Consider the following 24,975-nt stretch of genomic DNA (forward strand, 5'->3'; position numbering starts at 1 on the left):
TACCTACTCCTTAATGACATGTATTTTAATTAGCTGTCTGCTAAATGACTGAATCACACATGGAGAGACAGAAGATTCTACAGGTAAGGCTGTGATAAACAAGACTGGATAATATCCTCAATTACCCGAAACAATCCTTTAAGCAAGCCCTAGCCTGTTGTACATTGAGCAACTAAAGTGCACAGGTTGAACCAGCCAACACCACACACGCGCAGGGAGGAATTCCACAGGTCAGCATGGAGCACCATCTCCATGTATCAGAGTCGCAAACTCCACAATCAACCGGCTTTCAACATCACGACCCTGCATGTGGGAAGCCAGTAAAAGCCATCTAGGGGAAGTGTGGCATCCACCTGGAGGGCGTGTATCATGGTCATTGCTACACTCTGTAATTTACTCGATCTCAATTCATCTTACATTGTGTTGTGGTGAACGAACATGTAAAAAAAAATTCTGAAAGCATGAATATCACGTATTTTGTACAACAAAATAAACCTGGTGTATGTCTATTGCTAACCATTTTCTTCATGTGGAAACTAAGTAAGTATACTCAACACAGTGTTATGCTTTACATAACATAAGATAAAAATAAGTGCTGCAATAATCCCAAATGTTAGCGGTCTCGTTCCAGATGGTAAAAAGATGTTCGCTTGGTAGGTGGGCGGGTCATGGCGGTTAGCTCTGCCTGGACGCTCTCTTCGCCGCCTTGCCGAGCCCACACCTTTCTGCAAAAATAACGCCTCCTCCCTCTTCCAAACAAACAGAAAAAACTAACCCGGCAGCCCCATTGACACCAATGAGTGAGGAGTCCCGGACAAAACGTCCATCTTTGGACGTTTGTGGTCTGATCACATCTCCATTGAGAAAAGAAACATCCTCAATGAGACAGCAGAACACAAGCACAGCGCCAGCAGTAACAGCAGCACACACACACACACACACACACACACACACACACACACACACACACACACACACACACACACACACACACACACACACACACACACACACACACACACACACACACACACACACACACACACACACAGTACCAATTAAATATTGACCAGCTCAAAGAACCTTGGCTGAGTGTGTGCACGAAGGCATGAACAGAAAAGAGGAGAAAACGATATAATCTATATATAGACCGTGTGCTTGTGAGCGTGAGGATCTGTGCTCTGTCAGCAGTCATGGCCCACTGCATAGCAGGCCCTGTGCTGAATACAGTAGGAACGGACACAAGCAGTACATGCAAGGTTGTCATAGGCAGTACATGCATGGTTGTCATATGCAGTAAATGTTTGGTCGTCATATGCAGTACATGCATGGTTGTCATATGCAGTACATGCATGGTTGTCATATGCAGTACATGCATGGTTGTCATATGCAGTACATGCATGGTTGTCATATGCAGTACATGCAGGGTCGTTCTGTTTTCTATGTGTGCAGACATGAGACTTGAAGACCCAGAACCATAAGAACAGATGCTTTGCCCTATTATCAACTCAGTTACTGTCTGTCTGTCTGTCTGTCTGTCTGTCTGTCTGTCTGTCTGTCTGTCTGTCTGTCTGTCTGTCTGTCTGTCTGTCTGTCTGTCTGTCTGTCTGTCTGTCTGTCTGTCTGTCTGTCTGTCTGTCTGTAAGAGTGTGTTTGTGTCTGTGCACGATGAGGAGAAAACCGCGTGTGAGAGACAAGAAAGCAACACAAGAGAAGGAATGGTGACACAGAGAGAATATATTATGTCTATGTGGGGTTAATGATGATCTATCCCTTCATGAATAATTAAGTAGGGATCTGCCAATCAGAGCAGACCGGTGGCACATTACAGAGCATTATGTGCAGTTCCGTCCCGCATGCTATCAATCAACACGCATCCATTCAGGGAAAGTGTGTCTGAGAAAGAGTGAGCATGCACATATTTCTGTGTGTGTGGGTGCGTAATGAGTGTGTGTCTGTACGCTTGTGTGTGCGTGCATGCCTGCGTGTGTGTGTGTGCGTGTGACTAAGGGATGACTGACGCACAGTACACCATTAGAGCATAAACAGCGGAGCAGCTCCCAAAAAGACTGGGCTACAGGGATTCTATCATGACCATATAAGGCCTTGGCACGTGTTCCAAAGCCCTATGGGTTTCTCTCAGCCACCGAGGCATTTCATTGGTCGGGACTTCAAGGTCACATGTTGGCCAGTGAGGTGATTAAGGTACGTGTGTCACGGTAGAAATGACACAAAGTGTAGGTGAAACCAAGGACATTGTGGAAGAATGTAGTGTTAATAACACAGTTTATAGAATCCTTGTGGCCGGAGTCACAAAAAAGGTAATATTCTGCGGGCACACGATGAGAAATCGATGAAACACAAAAAGCACATGGGGAGGTTAGCGTAGTGGCTAAGCTAGGGTGGCTAAGGTGTCTCGGGTTCTTACTCCCAGAATGCAGATACTAGGACAAAGGGTACTAGGTTCGATCCCCAAGGTCCAAAGCCATATGACATACAGTATACGCATCCTTGAGCAAGATGCCTTACCCCTCCCAGTTCCTTAATGACCTGTGACTGTAGTGCCAGTTAATGGCAGTGGGTAGAAGTGCCGAATGAATGGATGAATGGATGAATGAATGAATGAATGAATGAGTAGTACATGAGTGAGGCGCTCACCTCTCCCTTCTTGACGGTCATGGACTGTCGCCGAGGGGTGCTCTCCTCGTTGATGCTGGACAGGAAGTTCTGGGAGATGCGCAGCGCGTCCTGCAGCAGGGGGTGGTCCGGGTGGCTGGCTGGCGTGTGTTTCAGCAGGTCCTGAAGACAACACACACACACACACACACACACACACACACACACACACACACACACACACACACACACACACACACACACACACACACACACACACACACACACACACACACACACACACACACACACTACTATTTCTATCTGTAGTGAATATCCACATTACTAGGCGAGAGTAAACCATGTATGTTCTATTATGGTATCCTGTACAATCTTTGGTTTCAAAGCGGTACAAGCGGTAAATCAAACAGCAAAACGAGGATCAAATCTGAACTGATGTTATTTGTGCGAGGTGAGGTGAGGGTTGACTGGGCGCCAATCCAACGAGCCTCTCTATGAACGGATATCACCATAATGGATGGAGAGAATGACGTCATGGTGCTTGGTCATACTCACATGGAGGACGAGTGTGCTGCGTGTGACTCGATCCACCGGCTTATACAGCAACGCTTTGGAGAAACAATGAAATAACAACAATTAATCACTGATAAATAAAAAATAATGGCAGCCTATATCTAGGTCTTTAAATTGCATTGAATGCATTTTCAAGGAAAGTATTCACACCTGAAATCATAATTTTGAAGATCATGGGGAATAGAGGAACTTACTCTCCAGGGAGTTCTTGGCAGACGGGTCCTTGCACTCTTTGTTGCTCCTCACCTTCAGGTTCTGTGGAGGATCATGGGAGGAGGAGCGCGCAGGGAAAAACACACCTCAGTTCAAACCATCACTTAAAAAACGGTCCATGACAGGGTGATAGTGACCCTATCTCGCTCAACTGGTAGAGCAAGGCACTACGGGGTTTGATTCCCGCTGCTGTGTCCACCCTCGACACTGTGTTAGGGAAGACTTTGCTACTTACTGGTAGAACAAGACACTAACCCTATTAGGGTTGGGGGTTCGATTCCCTTCTGGTAGAGCACGGCACCAAAAGTGCACGCGTGCACCAAAAGGCATACATTTATGTATACATTAATATATTAATGACAATATTCATACTCATGAATATGACCATCACTATGCCGAAGTATGATCAGATCACAAGCCCACAGGCTTGTGGACCACATGCTGGCAAGCGCACACTTGACATTAAAAACTAGCCCTGACCGAAACGCAGCGAGCGAGAGCTGGAAAGCCTCTATTTTGTATGCACACACCTCATCACCACAGACCGTGTGCCCGTGTGCCCGTGTGTGCGGCGAACGGTCAATTAACGAGCACGTAAGTAGAGCAGAGTTCAGAGTGATTAAGGCAGTAGTAAAAAAAAAAAAGGACTGGTGGTATTATGGATTCGCTGTGGCCACGATCGTGTACGGGGTACAGATGGATAGCGCTATCGTCAGCTGTTCTCCGCCGCCATCAGCGTCCCACTCGGAGTTCATTAACATGGTCGCCGCGTGTGATGGATGCCCTGTTTCAAATCAGGCATACATGGCCGCGTTAAGCATGTTTATTATCCTCGTAAAAAAAAAAATGACGGAATATAATGTAATGAATGGTAATAGAGGTTTGATATGATCTCGATTTGGGATTGACGACTGGCTATGAGGTCTTCCAACCGTAAATTCATGAGGTTTTGGATTCACAAATTTTAAATGAGTGCCTGTAACTTTTACTTCTAGCCCATTAAACGAAACGTTTGCCCACTAAATCCACAACAGCGCTCTATTCTAAGCATATCAGGTGGAATATTAAAATAAAACTATATCAACAGTAAAAGAAGACCCAAAATTGAATACTGCCTTTTGGGTATGTTCAAAGAAAAATTTCATGTATATGTATTATTGATACATAAGTGTCCAAGAAACACAACCCTCTCTCAGACGCGAACATCCAATCCAAATAATGTGCAAGGCCAACAATTCTGCAGGTATATCCGGAAAGCAGCTTCCCAGCAGCTTCTACTAGGATAACTACAGGCCCTGGTTCAATTATACTATCGTATCCAGCGGCAGTAAGAATTTGCTCATCATTCAGATCAGTCCTCAAATAGCACTATAATAGGTATTAGATTTGGGGTTTAAAAAAAATAAAATAATAATAATAATGTAGTCCTACGCTTCACTTATGATGCCCATCTCATCAATATCTACATGTTCTTACATAACCATAGCGACTACCACTTAACAAGTGCAGGACATTATTATAAACCGACAAACCTTGATTGCAAATGATTGAAAAAATATATATAGAGCACCCCCCCCCCCCCAAACGGAACAAGTACTCAGGTGAAAGCTTCCTCTGCGGCCCAAGTGTTACGTAACCCTTCATCTCACCTCAGAGATTTCAGCAAACTGCGTGTTGGCCTGGCCGCACTTCTCGGCGGTCTCCACGGCCAGCTCGTAGTTGTCCACGAAGGCGCGGTACACCCCCAGCTGGCTGGCCTGGCACACGGCGAGAGAGAGCGGGGGAGGTCACACGACGTTATAGGGTCACCAGACACAACTCCAATGATATTGCGGTCACACATTCACTAAAAATAATGACTTTATTGAGGTCGTCTCAGATCAAACGGTTCTACTGTGATATGTTATGTTCAGAGTCTGGACTGGAAACCGAAAACTGACGAGGCAGAGTTGAAAAAATAAATGCTGTTTCTTTCCGGAGACATTCGACCGAAAACCCACAAGTAAACAAAGCTTGCAGAAGCTTTATTTCTACATTGGTCAGTCTGCCCGGTGTTGATTTGAAAGCTTTACAGACACTTTTTTTTTAACTGTTTTTCCAAGTCTGGCCGAGTTTGTGTTTGCTGTAAATGAGCCAATTACATGCCTTACAGATTCACGATCGAGCAACATGATTGTGCGAAAAACAAACATGAAGCGAAATAAAGAGAAACGCCCTGTTCAGCCGGATTTGAGATTAAATCTGATTTGTGAAAATAATTGCAGAGTAACTGAAGCCAGGACGGCAGAGATAATATGAGTCTTACATAACTGAGACGCACATAAACACACACATACACACACACAAACACAACCACACACACACAAACACACACAACAATGGAAACAAGCGTCAGTGGGCGACTAAGGAAACAACACACTGTTGGCGTGGCGACGCTCCCAGGAGGCAGGCGGTTACCATAGCAGCTAGCGAGGACCGCATGATAGTGGGGATGAGGAATAAACCAGTTGGAATTGAAGCTGCCTGGGCTGAATATATATATATATATATATATATATATATATATACACACACACTCCCAGCTGAGGATACACTACCAGTCAGAGTGCGCCTAGCAGCCCGGCTGTCTTGCTCCCCAGCAGGGAACCGTGGCACAATTAAGTTAGAGTGGGACAAAAGCGTTCGAGATCCAAGAGACAACGTCAACCTATTTGTTGAGTTGAAGAGAGTAACCGTTGCATCAGCACACGTTCATGTTTAGTATTCACCTTCAGAACTCTCCGTTTTTGAGGTTGTCGAGCCTGTCCTTCAGAGACTGGTTTAGGGTTTTGGGTTTTTAGCGTGGTGATGGGGGGGACCCCGCTACTGTTAGACGTTAAAAGTTATCCCTGGCTACAGACTCCATAGAGGTAAGACGGCTTGGGAGGATGTTCACTGTTGTCTGTAGTGTAGTACTGTGAGGCTTGTAGTCCTCTGCTGTTCTGCAGATCATTGATCCATAGAAACTGCTCATGTTGTAAGGAAAACTCTAGAGTAACAAACTGGACTGTTCTGGTCCCAATTCAGAAGAAACAAGCTTGGCGAAACAAGAAAAGAGCAGAATATAAAAATAGGTACCTTCTCTGGTGTGTTCTTTTCCTACATTCACTACCAGGAGTCTCACCGTCGTGATTTTAGTTTTAAAAACCTACCTGGGAAAAGACACTACAGGCTGGACCTGTTTTTTTTTACGTTACTGTGGACTACGAGAGGACATGAGTATAAATATCTTGGTGGGTTAGATTTGTCATCCGAAAGCTAAATGCAGCAAAAATCGAACAATGTACTTGTCAAAGTGTTCTATGCAGGGCTTTCTCACTGGCTCACTGGAGCTACTACTTCATACAAGGTTATTTCCATGTAAACTGCATTGCAGCAGTACTGCATGGAGATTATGAAAGGCATTGCATAACGGCTCTGCAGCTGGCGCTGAGGAGGTATATTCAGTGTCCAAAAGTCTTTTTTGAGGTGGTAGGTTGTAGGCTGGGAAAATTTAACAGGAGGGCCGCCAAGATAAATGATATCTCCTGGTCACCAAGGGAGCAAGATAGGAATCCTCTGTGCTGTCCATGTCAACCTCAATGCAGCCAAATGGATGGATGTAGATCGGGAACAAAAAGAGACCAAGGACGTATCCTTGCGGAACACCAGGAAAATAACTCATGTCATGGCTGCCAGGCTGGCTAGAACACACACACACACACACACACACACACACACACACACACACACACACACACACACACACACACACACACACACACACACACACACACACACACACACACACACACACACACACACACACACACACACACACACGTACCTGTTTCTGAAAGAGGTCCCCAACCCTCTGGTGGTGGCTCCACTGCTGAACCCGGGGCAGTAGGCTGTCGTAGAACTCCTTGTGGATTTCGTAGAGTTCAGGCACTTTGAAGAAGATGGTCTCGATCTGGGCCACCGACAGCACTGGCTGGGAGGTGGTGGCCGCAGCCTTCAGTGGCTTCATGGGCTGAGGGAACAGGCAGCAAAGAGGTTACCTCTGTGTGCTGTGGGGTTGCTCGGGGTTAACTTGTGTTGAAGATTGGTTCAAGTTGCACATTTAAAAAGAAAGGGCTGGCCTAAAATACACAAGATCATGTGTTTGTTTTGAAGTTTTGACATTATAATATTGTTCAAAAACGTACAGTTGTTGTTTATGAAAACATAATTGTTCACGCTAGTTAGCCTTTAGGAAAGCTGTTACACTAAATCAGCAAGGTTGTCAGTGATGACAACTGAGATTTTTAGGGGGCCACTGAATGAGTCACATTAAACAGGGACCTGGAGTTTTTACTGTTATTGGTGATGCTTTGAACACATGAACAAGGCATGTGTTGGCTCTTCTGCATCTCCTGATGGATGAGGTAGGGCCCACCACTGTGCATTATTATGATGCATTCTGATCCTCGAGGGTACAAGATTCAGAGTTAAAATAAACAAGGGATCTAATAGGATCAGAGGACTCGGAAGGGGAGCTTTGAAAACCTTGGAAAGCTTTGTGGTCAGACACACAAAACGTCCATTAATTTCGAGTTAGTGAGAGCTCGAGCCAGCGAAAACACTAAGTGAAGTGTGAGACTCTTAGAGTGACTGGCCCCATTCCAATACGGTGTTAAATCAAACGACTTAATCAGACTCGTAAAAATCTGCGGAGAGAGTGGGGACGAGATAGGAGAACATTTATGATCAAGTCTAACACCTATCCTCGCTGGGTTAGGCAGGTTAAAGGAAGATAAATTAGAAGGGGGGGGGGGGGGGGGGGGTTGTATTAATGAGGGGAACAATGACCTCCAGGCTTAACAAGGTCTCAGTGATAATAAGGAAATTATGTGTTATGGGACATGGTACAATATTGACGAATGAAATGCGTGGTTGGACAGAGACCTGACATTTAAATACCAATTTAAGAGTGGGGAAAGCCGATGACTCATAAACAATAAACAGTAGTTGTGCTGCAGTTGATGTAGTAGTTTATGTTGTTGTTCCCTATTTCTAGTAAGGACTGGTGTGGGATTTGGCAATGGAACCAGGGGTCAGAGTATGGGGACATACTGGGCAAGAGAAGTGGTAGGACAGGGGATCTATTACGGAGGTAGGGAAGAAAAGGTAACTTTTATAACATTGAAGTAAAGTTCAAACGGGGTATTAAGTAAGGAATTCAATTTGGTAATTCCACAAAGCTGTTCACAAGGAGAAGCCAACCAGCAGGAGCCGAGGTGTGGTGACCGTAGAGGGCCACTGATGGCCTTAATAGAATAAATAAGAAGAAGAGATAAAACAGGCTGTTGTCTCACCAGAAGGAGGGCCTCCAGGTGACTGAGGTATGTTTCCTCGCTGGCCAGGATACCAGACAGGACCCATTTCCTCATCTCCAGGCCCTTCTCAAGGTCACATTCCGCCTGAGAGCGAGAGAGAGCGAGAGAGAGCGAGAGAGAGCGAGAGAGAGCGAGAGAGAGAGAGATTAAAGGGTGGTATAAAATATTGTTAAATTGAATCCTCAACATCCGTTTAGATTTTGCTGATCATTTTAAGTTGTATGTCAACACATATTTGGTCATACTGTACATCTTGACTTATTTTGATTTGGTTTGGTTTTGCAAATAGGGTGAGGCTGCGTTTTCCTCCGTTTCAAAAGGTTCAATGACACACCAGACGTCATTAAAACTCTCTTAAGCCCCTACAATAACAACACAGTACAGATGAAGGACTCCCAAGTAGTGCAAAACAAGCAGCGTTTGCAGAGCGCAGCATTTACCCACACGATAAATATCTGATAGGGCACATATAAATAGCATTGTGTAAACTGCGAGAGAGTGAAAGAGGGAAGGTATCCAACCTCAGGCGTGAAAGCATCGTGCCAAGTTTGCAGAAGTCGAAGTCGGGAAACAAGGGGGAGGCTAAGTACACATCTAAATACCTCCAGGAAAAAAGTCTAGGAAATCTCCTGTGTAATCGAACGTTGCCTTCTGGACAGTGAGCGCACTGCTGACAGACATGGGAGAGGAAAACTCAAAAGGCTGTGCAGTTTATGAATAATTCTCCAGCTTAAGACTCTAACCAGAAGGGAGTAAGCTCTATGTGCATGTGTGTGTGTGTGTGGTACTTTAATGGATGTGCGCATTGGACAATGTTAGATAAGGTTTCTGTGGCTTCACACGCACGTATCTAAGTAGGAAGCTTAATTAACCCGATTCCATACGTTATATAGACCCCGAAAAGGCTATAGCAGGAATGGAACATACATATAGCTTCAAGGTAAGATAAGCAGCTACTGCTACACCTCTGGTATATAGTGGATGGTGTACATTATGGCATGGCTGGTACGTCTCAAAAAGGCCAGCTCAAGAAGAATACATAAAGTTCCCCTCTATCAAGGTAATCCGAAACAATTTGTTCCAAGTTCAAACCCAAACAAGCTGGCAGAGTGACAATACATTATTCATGCGTAGAATAATGTGAAGTAATAATAAGAAAACATCCCCTCAAATGCCCTATGGTATTCAGGATGAAATACTTCATAATGACGGGCCATTAATCATTAACGCTGGCGTTTGCGAACAGGTTATCCAGCTGAGGGGACTGGTTTGGCCGGCTTTAAGCCAGGCAGGTCAATCCATATAGCGGAAGCGAAACACTAGCATCAGTTGCCTTTGGCTTCCATTATTGATGATCCAACCAGACAAAAGAATAAGCGTCTGGAGAGCTACAGTACGGCGTTCGAGCAAACCACAAACTCGGCCTCTTTGTCTTACGTAAGAGAGGAACGTTTCTGAATACATTAACAGCCTATGGACGTCATGTTTTATGCATCGTTGTGTTAACGGCCCATGTAGCTGACCAGCAGTGTGAGCTCGAGTGGTTAAAATTGTATATGAGAAACCTTATTTAACCCCGAGTTTTGTCTTGTACTGCAATATACACAAGCTTTGTGGCAGTTTGTGTTGCAAGGCGGATTTGGTCTCTATAGAAATGGAATAATTAGAGACAACTAGGCAAAACAATTCACCCTTACAAAAACACACACAAACACAAATAGTACAATAGCATAATAGCATAAATACATATAGCCCCCCCCTCCCCACTTGGTAGTGGTAGTACTCCACGGCTGAGCAATAAAATACATGAAAGATAAAGCGCAGCCCTGTGATTGGCTTGTGGTAGGGAGACGGAAAGTGTTTATTCATGGTGTTAAAGACCCCGGCCATCGCTCCCTCCCTCCCTCCCTCTCACCTCGAGGGCTCCCCCCTGCATCTCTCGGCCTATTACTTTTTTATCGCCATTGCAACTCACGAGACACTCTGTGTTAAGATCACACCGGTGAAAACCTGAAATACTGGACTCTCAGCTGTTTGCTGAACATGCACATCCAAATGGGTGCCTGTGTGTGCATCTGTGTGTGTGTGTGTGTGTGTGTTTGTGGTGTCATTTGTGTACATCCCACATAAAAATAGAGCATTTCTGACCACACTTAAAACCATGTCCTCCTAAACTCAATGCAGAGCTGCTTACAGTAACAGCAGTGGTAATCCAATTCGAGGGAAATGTGATATTCCTTCTTTTTTTCTTCCCGTGTCTACAAGGAAGATTATGTTCACAAAGAGATCGATACAAACAGTGTTCAGTCCGCTGGAGCGATGGCAAAGCACAGTGCCTGGAGGCTCCACACAGAAAGAGACTTGAACAAAACAGCACGGAGCAACACTCTAAACACTGCTCTCCTGAGGAAGGAGAATCCCATCAACACTGATCTGGCCCTGATGCTCAACGCTAGTCCCGTCGGATCTCATCTGATCTCTCTGCCTGCTGACTGTGTGTGTACGGCCAAGAATATGTCCAAGCCAGGGCTGACCCGAATATCTAGTTTCAAGCTTCCGATAATTGTTTTCTGAATTTTCTGAACAAAGATTAAGAGGAAGAATAAATGCAATTAAATTCATAGTGCTAGATCTGAATCTGGCCTGAATCAGAGCTGGTAGAGAAAACTGCTGCAGAATCATATTTTTATGAACAAATAGTTTATTGGCAGTGTTACTTTGATAACACAAAAAGGCTAAAAACTACAGTATCGGGTACGATTGCTACTTGGACGTCAGTGGCTTTCAGATCCACTGATCGGTCCGAGTCTGACTAAGTTACGGCAGAGATTCAGTGATGTCTAAATGTTTCGCAAGCCACACGACTTCAATAGCATGAGAGTAGGCCTACTTCTAGGTACCGGTAAGCAAACAGGTGGTGGGAAAAGTTCAAGGAAATTGAACAGCGGAAATGTTTGCACGGCAACCCCAGGGGCGCTGTGTGGTTGCCGGTGACGACTCGTGGGTGTCAGATCGGCGTAAAACCAGTTTTTTTAGGTTTTATGAGTCACAAAATAATGCTGCCTGACTTACGCTGGGTACATCCTTTAAGAGAAACGAGGACAACAGTTGTTAGAACAGTGATCCCCTTGTTAAACCTTTGACCCACGCAGCTCTGGCGGGACCAGAGTGATGTCAGAAAATCAATGATGGGACCCTAACCCTATTCTGGGGGGAACGTGTTGACGTGTCATGATGCTGCATCTCGGCTCCCCCCCTTTTATTTTGAAGGAAAAAGCTGCTGCCTTGTGAAGGCATCCCCCCCCCCCCATCATTAAATATGCAGAAGCGCTGCATAAGAGCGCTGCATGTGAGCCCTGCATGTGAGCCCTGGGGGTGGCTCCGTCTCTCAGCGTCTGGTAATGAAGAGGGGCTGCAGCCGGGGCGATAAAGCACAGGGGAGGAGCAGCGCAGACCAACATCTCGGCAGAGGAGGGAAGACAGAAGGGGTGCGACTTCTCTTTGTCTATTTATTTGTACCTTCTCGTTATGCACGAGCGCTTGGAAAAGCCCACACGTTCCAATGGCAGATACATTTTGAGATTGATAATAAAGAAATTGGGTCAAGCAGTCTTAACCCACGGTGGTAACAGATCCACAGTCAGACGATCGTTTGCGACGGATATAACCGGCCAATCACGTGGGTCACAGTGCGGCTTATTTGCACGTTAATTAGAACACGAGTGAGGCCGTGTGGGTGTGAGCGAGGGGGGATCTGTCGGAGCAAAGCTGAAGAAGCTGAGCATTCGGGAAAATGACATCATCGTCCTCCTCCTCATCATCAGCGGTGATGACTCATGTCGATGACGTCACACAGTGGCTGACATTGGCTGCCGTTCAGCCAATCAGTGCTCTTCGGGGCTCTGACTCATCGCGATGAGGATGAGATGGGGAGGATGGGTCAAGGAGGAACTGAGGGCGACTCAAAGACGGCAGTCATTTCCCACAGAGCATATCCGGCTGTGGGGGTGTGTGTGTGTGTGTGTGTGTGTGTGTGTGTGTGTGTGTGTGTGTGTGTGTGTGTGTGTGTGTGTGTGTGTGTGTGTCAGATCCCAGTATTGTGTGTTATACTGCCACATATTATATTATGCCACACATTGTGGCATTATATGTATTGAGTTGACACCTATTTAGTCATGAGGAAGCGAGCATCTCAGGCAGTTAGCCTAATGTTTCATTGAGGGAGGACCTTCATAGGTCCTCCCTCAAACAAATATGACGTAATTAATAAATGCAGCTCAGTGTCACTGAGGACTGGAGCTTGTGATGGGTGGGGGGCTGGAGGCCGGATGTTGCTGATGTCTGCTTAAGGCAGCCTGCAGGTGGCATGTGTTCACCCTCACCATGGAAACCGTTGAGGAACGCCAGATGTCGGAAACCATGGAAACCGTTTCCGCAGTGAAATGCTAGATATTGTTATTATTATTGTAGCCAGTATTACTATTTTATATGATTGATCAATTTGAGGTCGTGGACATTTCTACAAAATATGAATGGAATAAATCCAAAATGTAATGAACGTTTTATCCCAGTTCAAAGGCCCACTTCTCAGAGTGTGTGGTGCCTGTGGTGGAGCTCAGAGAGAAGACTCCCCCGCTCGCATGCAGCTTAACAAAGCCAAAGCTGAGATCTGCCATCATGTGGGAATGCCCTCGGAGCATAGTTGTAGCATAAAGCAGGGAGCCACAATGACAGGGGAGCTAATGTAAAGATTCCCATGCCAGTGAATGTAAACATTCTCAGCACAAAGCTGTTGGACAAATGGCGGGTGTAGACATAATGGGTTTTAGGACCTTCAACAGACCCTACGACCACCATCGGCCCCTCACCATCAACAGCTGGGATTGGGGTTCCAAAATGGAGGTGGTGTACAATCTAAAGCAGAAGTCGGTGTACGATCCTATCTAAAGATTGAGTTGGTATACGATCTAAAGCAGGAGGTGGTGTACTAGCCTAATTAAAGCAGGAGGTGGTGAAATCCCCTATCTAAAGCAGGAGTCGGTGTACTATCTAAAGCAGGAGGTGGTGTACTATTTCTAAAGTAGGAGGTGGTGTGACCCCCTATCTAAAGCAGGAGGTGGTGTGACCCCCCATCTAAAGCAGGAGGTGGTGTGACCCCCCATCTAAAGCAGGAGGTGGTGTGACCCCCTGTCTAAAGCAGGCGGTGGTGTGACCCCAGTCTAAAGCAGGCGGCGGTGTGACCCCAGTCTAAAGCAGGCGGCGGTGTGACCCCAGTCTAAAGCAGGAGGTGGTGTGACCCCCTGTCTAAAGCAGGAGGTGGTGTGACCCCCTGTCTAAAGCAGGCGGTGGTGTGACCCCCTGTCTAAAGCAGGAGGTGGTGTGACCCCCTGTCTAAAGCAGGAGGTGGTGTGACCCCCTGTCTAAAGCAGGTGGTGGTGGGACCCCCTATCTAAAGCAGGTGGTGGTGGGACCCCCTATCTAAAGCAGGCGGCGGTGTGACCCCCTGTCTGGAGGACCCTCACCGACTTGGAGGACTCCAGGGAGCCGGAGGAGAGCGTGTCCCGGCTGCTGCGGCTCTTGGAGCTGAGGTGCGGCGAGGAGGAGGGCGAGTCGTCGATGTAGGGCAGGATGTCGTGGTATCGCCGCTGCTCCTCGGCGCGCTCCACGTCGTAGCCGTAGCTCGGAGGGCCGTCTGGGCAGGGGGAGGAGAGGGAGGGGGACTGTTACTCATTCATTGAAGAATAAACCGGATTGAAGGAAAATCGACAGTTTTAAGCGAATCATTTTTTTATATTGTTTATTGGAACACGGCCACGTCGGATAACAGAAGCATTGCAAAACCGGAAGCCAGCTTATCTCCTTTGAGTCCCGTAGGACTAACCTTAAGGCCACAGAGATCTAGGTGGAGCAGTTAGGCCTCCCTCCTTGAGGATGGGCGGTGTGTGCAGAGAGTAGGGAGAGGGAGGGGGGAGGAGAAATGTGGCTCCTTTTCTAAATTTAAGACCGGAGCTATTCTTGCATATTTTACCCAGACGTTTATGTTAAAGTTTGGGATTATACAGTTTGTGTTTTATAATCATTTTGAGGAAAATAACACGTTCAAAGAGCGAATGCTGTGGGACTGAATGAACGGTATCCAGAGAACATCGTTGTTTTCCAACATGAGAAACATTCCCGCACATCCTCTAGCATCAGACTTCAACTTTCTGTCTTCCTTTTCTTCTGAAGCCAACCCACAAAACATTCGTCATAAGTCGTGTCAAGGACCAGCCTATATTTTGCGGTTCTAGTAAAACAGTCTTAGCCGGATTAGATGATAGGCTAGGAAGGAAACTTCAAAGGCGTGGGAGTGAGAGAATAGAGAAGTGAGTCACAGGAAGCCAGTGCGCAGCACAAGACGTGTAAATCTCCAAATGTCAGACAAGACATTATGGAGATCTTCTCCTCCCACCGCTACTCGCTCAAGAATGCCGTTCCTCAGAGAACGCTGGGCGGGTTTACGTTCGAGCTGACTCAGGCCATATTTTCAGCGTAATGACACATACGCATTCTCCAGCACAAACAAACAAACACACACACACACACACCAAACAGCATATTTTCTGCATCGTCGTTTTCATTCGTCCCACATTTAAGGGTCAAGAATCTATTTCCCCATGCTCATTCACTTAAAATGAAATATGACTAATTATGTTTGCTACACTAGGAATGAAAGCAAGCAAGTAAGAAAGAGCTCAGTGTCTAGGGCTAGTCTGACCTTTAACCCACCCACAGTCTGCTGGGGTGTGTGTGTGTGTGTGTGTGTGTGTGTGTGTGTGTGTGTGTGTGTGTGTGTGTGTGTGTGTGTGTGTGTGTGTGTGTGTGTGTGTGTGTGTGTGTGTGTGTGTGTGTGTGGATAATTCTCTTTTAACCAACTGCCCTCTGGGAGTATTTAGGCCAGGAAATATAGAACGTCTGTGTTAGCGAGTGCCTCGCTACATAACACCCAACCACTCTCTATGCAAAGAGAAAAAAGATGGTATTTCATGTTGCCTTACCAAATAAAGCTTTTAAAATTCCCAACTTTAGTTTATTTTGGTCAAATAACATAAATACTTTGGCTTGAAATGAATGCGTTAGCAATTCTACTGTGTATTTGCATGCGTACCACAGCAAATCATCGAGTCCTAGCATAGCAAGGATCTTCATGACACAATAGCTGTGGCGGTGCAATACTGTTGTGCCGCTACGGCCCTGAGCCCAGAAATGCAGGAGATCAAACCAAGAATGTGTGTAGAGAAGCCCTGGGGGGGGGGGGGGGGATCCATCCAACCACAGCATTAGACCAAAGAGCTACAGAACACGTGGATAAAATAAAAAGCTATTAATGGCGACCAAAGTATCCTTTGGTCGTTTTCCTTGCGGTTTGACCTTTTAATGAACCCACATGTCCTGACAAAAACCTCTTTGTTGTGAATGTTCTGCATGTGTCTCTCTCCCCCCCCCGTCTCCCTGCCCACACCCCACCCAACACACACACACACACACCCACACCCTCGGGAGTGGTCATTTTCCAAAAGCAGGTGGAAAACACAATGTTAAAAACAGGATTTCGTAACCATGACACCATGCCAGCACACATGCCTTTTAAAGCACACAGACATGCAGCACATGGAATTATGTGAACGTTTGAAGTTAGGTTCAATGAAACAACATTCTTGAATGTATGTGATTAGTAGCTGTGGAAAAACCCAACATGAGCCACTTGTAATAGGACCAAGTGGGTTTGTCTATTGAAACCTATGGAAAAACTGTGTGCCTGCCCGTAGTTCTAAAGACCAGGACCATGGTCTGATTATTAAATTATGTTCTGAAAACATTTAACAATTACAATTACATTAAGGGCATTTAGCAGACACTTTTATCCAAAGCGACGTACAATTAAATAACATTTGTCGCTGTCGGTACAGTAAAGATGTTCATAGGAAACAAGTGCCAAGCACTTACAATTGCTCGGTTAACCCATTCCCCGTACAGAACAAAGATAGCGAGGATAAGACGCTACACAATGAAATGTAACACTGCACAGTCGCGAGCGTTCGTGAGACAGGAGCTACAGTAAATCCTTCTGCAGCCAGCGCTGGTGCGTGCACGCGCGTGTGCGTGTCTCCTCCCTCGACTCTGGACACCTCCTAATTATCCAATTAAGAGTCAATTGAATCCCGATTTGAGGGGATGGGAGATGCGGGGAGAAAGGGGTGAATTACGGAAAATACAAAGCCATTGAAATGAGAGTGAAGCTGGCTCCAGAGCACAGCTGGGGAGGGGAGACAGGCTTTTTTGTTTGTGATTTGATAAACATCTGTGACATCTGTGGTTATTAGTTGTGGATGTGGTGCCATGAATTGCATGTATCAATTCAAAATATATTTATAGATATGATTAGGTTAGGATACTTGAGAAAAAAATATAACTAATTGAATTAATTCGAAACACACCCCCATGGGTCCCACATCCACTCGTCTGTTTTGTTATTTTTATGTTTACAGGTGAAGACTGACCTGATAAACCGGATAGTATACATAGACAAACCTGGCCAGTTGTATGCGCTTGAGTATCAATGGCCCCCCAAAGAGAGTTTCCCTTTTGGGGCGCTTTAGAGATTTTTTCTCAGAACCCTCGAAAGATTAAATGCTCACCGACAGGATGCCAACTGGCCCACCACTGAGGCTTTGTTTGAGATAGATTTAATAATAATCTATTGTTATTCAAGTTTAAAAGATTGCATTTTGTTTTATTATTATGTTCCAATTATGTTCAATAATTGTTTAAAATATTTATATTGTTTGTTATTATGTTCATTAAAAGTGTATTTACTTACATTTTGGGACATCTGATATGTAAACTAGACGGCAATTTTCCCTGTGCACAAAAGTATTGCATGTACTTTTTTTGTACCGCTGCTACGACTCAATCCTAGGGAACACACTGGATTTATTGAATAAGAGTGCCATTTTTTGTGTGTGAATATCAGCATGTAGCTACTAGCCATCTTACCCTTAAGACAGTTGGTTTACCCTTCTTTTTTTCATCCCTGCAAAAATGTATTTACTTCAATCCAAAGAAACTTTGAATAAATGTTGTGACAAACTTATGCTGTATTCTTTATCCCATACAAATTCCAAAAAGCTCTTCACCGCTTTGCCTAATACTTTAAACCAAAGCCACAGCAATTAATAACAAAGCCAATGTGGTCATTTTAGCCGGGCCGTCGATTATCTCTGTGGAAGCATTTTGAGCAATCCTTTTTCTGGTGGAAGGCTTGGAAGGTTGCCAAAGCAAGGGAGATTATTACCGTTTGATTTAATTTCTTTGTTTCAGGGGGGAGGGATGAGAGACAGACCAGTGGGAGGAAAGGAAAACAACCACACGGGGGGTACACTTGGCCTCTCACACGGAGAGCAGGAACAGAGGGGAAAATGAGTTCAGAAACAAGGACGCCCACACACGTGCGTGCGTGCGTGTTTCTGTGTGTGTGTGTGTGTGTGTGTGTGTGTGTGTGTGTGTGTGTGTGTGTGTGTGTGTGTGTTTCTGTCTGTTTCTCTCTGTCTGTCCTTCTGTCTGTCTGTCTGTGTGTGTCTGTGTGTGAGTGAGTGGGTGTCTCTGTACCCCCCCCTGCCAACCTCGTATCCGCCAGCTAAAGCCCCCAATAAGTGCTCGACGTGTCTTTCTGTCGACTGCTCTAAGTCATTAGGAGAGAGTCATTACTCCAGCCCCCAGAGCCTCACGGGGGAGGGGTAGTGCCGCGTGGGTGCCACGGTGGAATAAGTGCTTCAATTGCTGCAAATTCACACAGAGACACTGATTAATAATACAACACTGTAAATCAGCCCGGCTCTACACTGGGTAGAAACACAGGGAGAGAGGGGCTCATTACGGGACCGCCGTTACTACGAGCAACGGCGGTAATGTAAGATGAGGAATTCAATCACTTTCCTCGTGAATGGTGGAGGAGAGGTTTTTTTTATGTGACTTTTTTTTTTTATAAGGGGCACTGTGATGGGTCTAGACTCTAAAGTGGATGCACTCGGGTGTACGTAAATGGTACCTTCTCTCCCTCTCTCGTTCTGATGAAGATAATCACAGTAATGGTGCATAAGAAAGTAGATGGGAAACATCTACTTCCTTTCACCTTAACACAAAAGCTAAACTTCCTTGTTAGCTATTTCTCTTTTTCCGTAATAATTTCTGTTCCGCGTCTTTGATCGGGCACTTTGTGTCCCTCAATCAATCAGTCAGTCAACCAGCCACATAGTCAAATAATCAGCCAGCCAGTCAGATCTAATACAATCAGCCAGTCGCTCCCTCGTCTCTATGCAGCATCAGGTCTTTGGTGTCACAGCGGATATAAATCAGGAGACGCACTTAAGCCTCCTGACGGATTCTATAATGCATCGTGAGCACCCTGGGCCATCTCATGTGAGCTGATGTGTGTCTGGAGAGATCCCGTGTCTGGATGTGTGTGTGTCTGAGTCTGGGGCCTCTGAACACTCCCTGTGCTGGACCTTGGCACTTTAATCCAACCCGGCAACTTCTCCGGCGCTGGGCTGGCCCCGGGTGTCTGGGTCAGCAGACGGAGACACATTGGGGAGAGACGGAGCGCGACACTGACCAACAGATAAAACACAGAGGGGGAGACAGAGTGGGGGAGGGCGAGAGAGAAAGAGAGAGAGAGAGAGAGGGAAGAAGTCTATACAATGGATTTGTTGTTTCTTTAACTGGGAACGAGTAGTCTAGATGCCCTTAGTAGTTTGTATTGTTGTTGCTTTTGTTTTAAATGGGAGACAGAGGTAGGGAATACAAGATATACTGCACATCTGTCTTCACACACACACACACACACACACACACACACACACACACACACACACACACACACACACACACACACACACACACACACACACACACACACACACACACACACACACACACACACACTTCGTCCGTCCAGGCTCTACCAGTTTGAACAAGGGCCCCACTGACAACAGGACACCAGGAACCTTACACACATCCTCCACCGCAGGCTGCAGACCCATCTGTTCAGAACATATCTTGGCCCATAAAAAATAAATAAAGAATTCTCCATCTATGTTTCAATAATGAAGTCCTTGAAGCAGTTTGCTAATTTGTTGAATTTTATGTTTGCGTGTGATTCGACATCTTTTTGGGTCGTACCTTCACGTTTGAATACACTTATTGTGAGTCACTACGGACCATAGCGTGTCCATGTGTGAAGCTTCTCTGCGTCTCTTGCAATACACAAACCACACAGTACACCTGCTTATTATCCCTCAGGGCCTTGTTACCTTGTTGCTGGGGAGGCTGCTCAGCCAATAAAGATGAAGCTCAGCAACCACTAATGCACCAAGATGGTGCTCAGCAAACACTCAAACAAAAGAGACAGTCCTTAGCAATCACTAAAACAGAACGCATGTCCACCGCAACCCTGCAGTGAGAGCACACATCATCTGTAATTGTATCCATCGGAAATATATTCAAAATAGGCGTTTAATTCCGTTTACCGTTGTATTAACACTAGCCTATCACAAAAATAGTTGACGGATCCAGCCTTCCAACCTCCGGAGTTTAATACATACTATTTTAGTTTCAATGAAATGTCTCTACCCCTTTCTCTCTCTGTTCCTGGCACCAGCCCAGCTAGCCTCGAGTCTTATCAATGGCCAGCAGCAAGGCAGCCAGCCAGACACGGTCCTAATCTGCCCCTAATCTCTGCTCCAACACAAGTCACAGCATCCCCGTTGCCCGGGGCCACGGAACGAGACTCGCTTTATGCAGGAGCTGCTTAGGCGACACACATGTGCTTCGGCTAAATGGACTGTACAGACGACTGTCTCCAGGGGACAACGTTTCCTCGGTTACCATGGATGTCAAGATAAACATGTTGTGTTTGTGTGTGTTATTCCGTGACCTTCTGAGGCCTTGAGCGTAAGAGGGCTATGACACTGCAGAAACATTTAACACAGAAATAATCAAATGAATACAGATTCAGACCGGCCTTTTAATGATAAAACCAAAGTCCCTCACTCTCCATCCCCCTACTTCCTCTGCGCTGATTAGAGCCAAAACACAACTACGCACACACACACACACACACACACACACACACACACACACACACACGTTAAAGCACACATGCCACATTTTATAGTGGTTTGTACAGGCAAAAACAATGTATGATTTGCGTTGCTGTCAAGAACAACAACGTTGTTGTTCTAACTCTCATATGTGAAATGGGAGTTTGAAAACTAAATCCTCACATACTAGGTTTTAAATATAAATGGTACCAATTATGATTTGTTTTATCATTGATTGATTATTACAGGTAGAACCAATTCTTGCTTAATTTCAGCAAATGCCTGACTTGATTTTTATGAAACTGAATCCATGTGACACATTATGACAGTCCAATGTTTGTGATATATTGTGTACAATTGCTAATAACCAAGTATACACCCTTGAAATATGTTATAATCATGACCTACAACTCTAAATTGGTTTGCTTTGAATTTCTGGGTGCAATCATGATTGCCTTGACTCCAAAAACACATAATCTAGAATGAAGTAACCTTCTACCCTATAATATACTAGCATGCATACCCAGAGCTAGTATACTACTATGCTTTGAGTTTCGAAATATACATTGGCACAAACAGACATACAGCCAGACAGAGACATACAGGCAATCTACGAGAGTGGGAACCAACTGGGAACTCGGGTCATCAAAATGAGGCCACGGGATAATTAGTAGCATAAACAAAGGGTTGAATCCTCCACCGACACATTTTTCCACTATCCTACTTTCAACCATTCCTCTGACTGTCAGACTCCGGAAGGGTATGGCCAATCTCTCCCCTGAATCTCAAATCCAGATATTTTTATGTACTATCTTGCGTAAATAATCTATGATAATGAATAAACAATGTGGTGAATAAACGCGATGCCTTTCATTTTAAGGTTGAAAAAAAATAATGATTGGGCTGCAAAACCCATTGCAGGTTTCAGTGTCTTTGTCGGCTGCAATGTGTGGTATGATAAAGGAGGAGGATTCTCATAACATCACCACCCCCCCAGGTCCAGCTAAGCATGCACAGGACGGAAACAGACCAGGACCTTCGTCTCCGTGGCAACTACACAGCCAGCAGAGAACCACTGGGGTGCTTAGAGCAGAATGGCTCGTGTGTCTTTAAGGTGACAAAGTGTCTTCCTGTCCTCAGCAGAAAAGCACAGCCGCGCCATGCACGCACACCCACACGCACACACACGCACACCCACACCCACACCCACACACACACACACACACACTCTGAATGTGTTGTTGATAAAGAAAACATCATCATTAATTTATATATCTGTTCCATAATAAATAGCACTCCAGTCCAACATTTTCCCCAAATGTACAACTCTCTGCGAGTCACAAGGCAGAACCAGGTATACTAGAAAAGCAAAATACAATTCTAAAATAAAGCACATTATGTGGATAGAATAGAAGAGAAGCAGAGTAGACATCTAGAGAGAGGAGTTATGGAGGCTACTAGACTTCTAGAGCTACAGATGATAAGAGGGGGTAGCTACACTAGACTTATAGAAAGGTGAGGAGAAACAGAGGCTATACTAGACATCTAGAGAAGAATGAGACTAGAGAACGAGGTTACACTGGACATCTGGAGAAAGAGATGATGTGAGACAGAAGATACACTAGACTTCTGGAGAAAGATGATGAGACAGAAGCTACACTAGACTTATAGAGAAAGATGAGACAGAAGCTGCACTAGACTTCTAGAGAAGGATGAGGAAAAACGGAGGCTACACTAGACTTCTAGAGAAGGATGAGGAGAAACAGAGGCTAGACTAGACTTCTAGAGAAGGATGAGGAGAAACAGAGGTTTCATTAGACTTTTAGAAGAGGATGAGAGAGACAGAAGCTACACCCGACTTCTAGAGAAAGATCAGGAGAGACAGAAGCCAAACTAGACTTTTGGAGAAAGATGAGGAGAGATGGAGGCTGCATTAGACATTTGGAGCTACAGCGGAGAATGAAGTATGGGGAGAAACAGAACGACTCATCTCATTTCATCTGCGCCCCCCAGGGGGTGGAAATGATGAGATTTCAATTCCTACTTTTAAGATCACATTTTGATGGGTAGAAACTCGCTCTAACTGGCCCCGGAGCAACGAAAAGACAGACGTTTGGAGAATCATGTTTTCTGCCTGGTTTCACTGTGTGATGGTAACTAAAGTGCTCCTCGAGACCAGGCGCTTTAAAAAACATGAAAAACGTTGGCCTGCATCTGTGACTCAAACATCCCTGTGCCCAAAATCCTGTCTTACTGAAAAAGTCTTCCCTACCACTTGAATGCTCCTCCTCCTCCTCCTCCTCTACTCTACTCCTCGTATCTCCCTCCTCTCTCGCTATCATTACCCTCCTCTCTCTGGCGCTGTAGATTGATGAGGGATGTAGCAGTGCAGGTTACATACGAGCTGGGGAAACCGTAGACACCTTATGTACCACTAGCCCGTTTCTATGGGAGTGGATGGACCCCATTGTCTCACAGCGTCCATCTATACACACCAACTCTTTCTGACGTGGCACCAATGAAAACATGTTTGCATTGTACCGACAATCATGGATTTTGCATTATGTATTCCGTTTGTTGTGAGGTACTTTATATTGAATATATTATGCATGATGTATGTTATACATATGAATATATTCATATATCGGTGACATTCCCTATGCGATTGCACGTTTGATTCTCCCACGAGATATTTCAAAAGGAAGATGAGATGGAGGAAGGTTTACCATGTAACAAACATATCAGCGCTATACATGTACAAAGGAAAGCACAGTTAAACCTAAAATGAAGTTTGCTCAATAGCACGGATACACTTTTTCTGTCCAAAATGCAATATAATACATATAAGACAAAGAAAACATTGTTCCCTGCAGAATGCATGGCCTCCATGACCCCCTCACGGATGCTAATTTAGACAATTTGAACGACAATGGACACTCATTAGCCGGTCATTAACAGGTCAGAGTAAATGCAGCCGACTATAAAGTACGGGCAGAGGTCTGAGACACTGAATTTTCTTTCTAATTACTCGTCTTTTCTCAATGGAATGGAGGGCTGGCTTTAAATGTCAAGCTTCTGGTTATGGTTACATTTCCGAAGGTATATCTGGATCCACATCTGATCGACATCACCGTTACCTGGAGTTTTAAAACTGAAAGTTGAATTAAAAACAAAGTCAACGTATTTTATTTGCTTTCATTTAACAGATTTAAAAAGACTAACTTGTTAAAATCGAGCATTGTCTGAGTCATGTGTCGACTGGCTGCGGGAAGCCCGTGTGAGCATGTGCACGCAGTATTATACCATTACTAAGGCTTTTAAAAGAACCAACTCCAGTGGCCCCCTTAACCCTCCTTCCAAAGGCGCCTGGCGCGGATCTAAAACAAGTTTATCCAAACTCTAAAGAACAGCGGTTACAAGTAGAGGGTACATCTAACCAACATATTCCCTACACTTCACCCAAGTGCCTCGATTAAACAAAGTAGGGTACTTCGTGCGCTCACAAACACAATGTTCAGAAAGGTCATCCCCAACACCCCACATGCAACACGAAGATGGAGTGAAGCATTGGGAATGCAGCAGAGAAGAGCACTCTAGGACTTTGGACTATGCCTGTCATTATTATACCATTGGGTTTCTAATGTTAGATGCATGGCCAGTGTGTGTGTGTGTGTGTGTGTGTGTGTGTGTGTGTGTGTGTGTGTGTGTGTGTGTGTGTGTGTGTGTGTGTGTGTGTGTGTGTGTGTGTGTGTGTGTGTGTGTGTGTGTGTAGTACACTAGTGTCCGGGGGTGTAAAAGTCAGCTGCGGGGCATGCAGGTGGGGGTGGGGGGTGTTCCCGGGCTGTAATGGTCCACTGCAGCACAAGGCCGCTCATTAGACAGATGTGCAGCTCTGGTGAACGCGGTGCCACACGCTTAGCACATGCCAAGAACGGAGTCGCTCAAGGGCTAAAGATACGCCCGCCCGCCCGCAAACCCTCACACCCACAGTAGAAACCATCTGAGGTCTCGATTTGTCC

At 45.3% G+C, this 24,975-nt stretch overlaps 1 protein-coding gene across 1 annotated transcript in view; it reads right to left on the bottom strand.

Moving 5' to 3' along the window:
* The window catches only part of bcr (BCR activator of RhoGEF and GTPase), a 58,351-nt gene that overhangs the window by 15,722 nt on the left and 17,654 nt on the right, over positions 1-24,975 (bottom strand). The window contains exons 3-9 of the mRNA XM_060049738.1: positions 14,342-14,511; positions 8,799-8,903; positions 7,289-7,474; positions 5,073-5,180; positions 3,405-3,465; positions 3,193-3,245; positions 2,659-2,799 (exon numbers count right to left, since the gene is read on the bottom strand). Coding sequence (XP_059905721.1) covers positions 2,659-2,799; positions 3,193-3,245; positions 3,405-3,465; positions 5,073-5,180; positions 7,289-7,474; positions 8,799-8,903; positions 14,342-14,511 — 824 coding nt within the window. The remainder of the gene's footprint in view (positions 1-2,658; positions 2,800-3,192; positions 3,246-3,404; positions 3,466-5,072; positions 5,181-7,288; positions 7,475-8,798; positions 8,904-14,341; positions 14,512-24,975) is intronic.

The sequence above is a fragment of the Gadus macrocephalus genome, chromosome 4 (genome assembly GCF_031168955.1).
Source record: "Gadus macrocephalus chromosome 4, ASM3116895v1".
NCBI classification, from domain to species: Eukaryota; Metazoa; Chordata; class Actinopteri; order Gadiformes; family Gadidae; genus Gadus; species Gadus macrocephalus.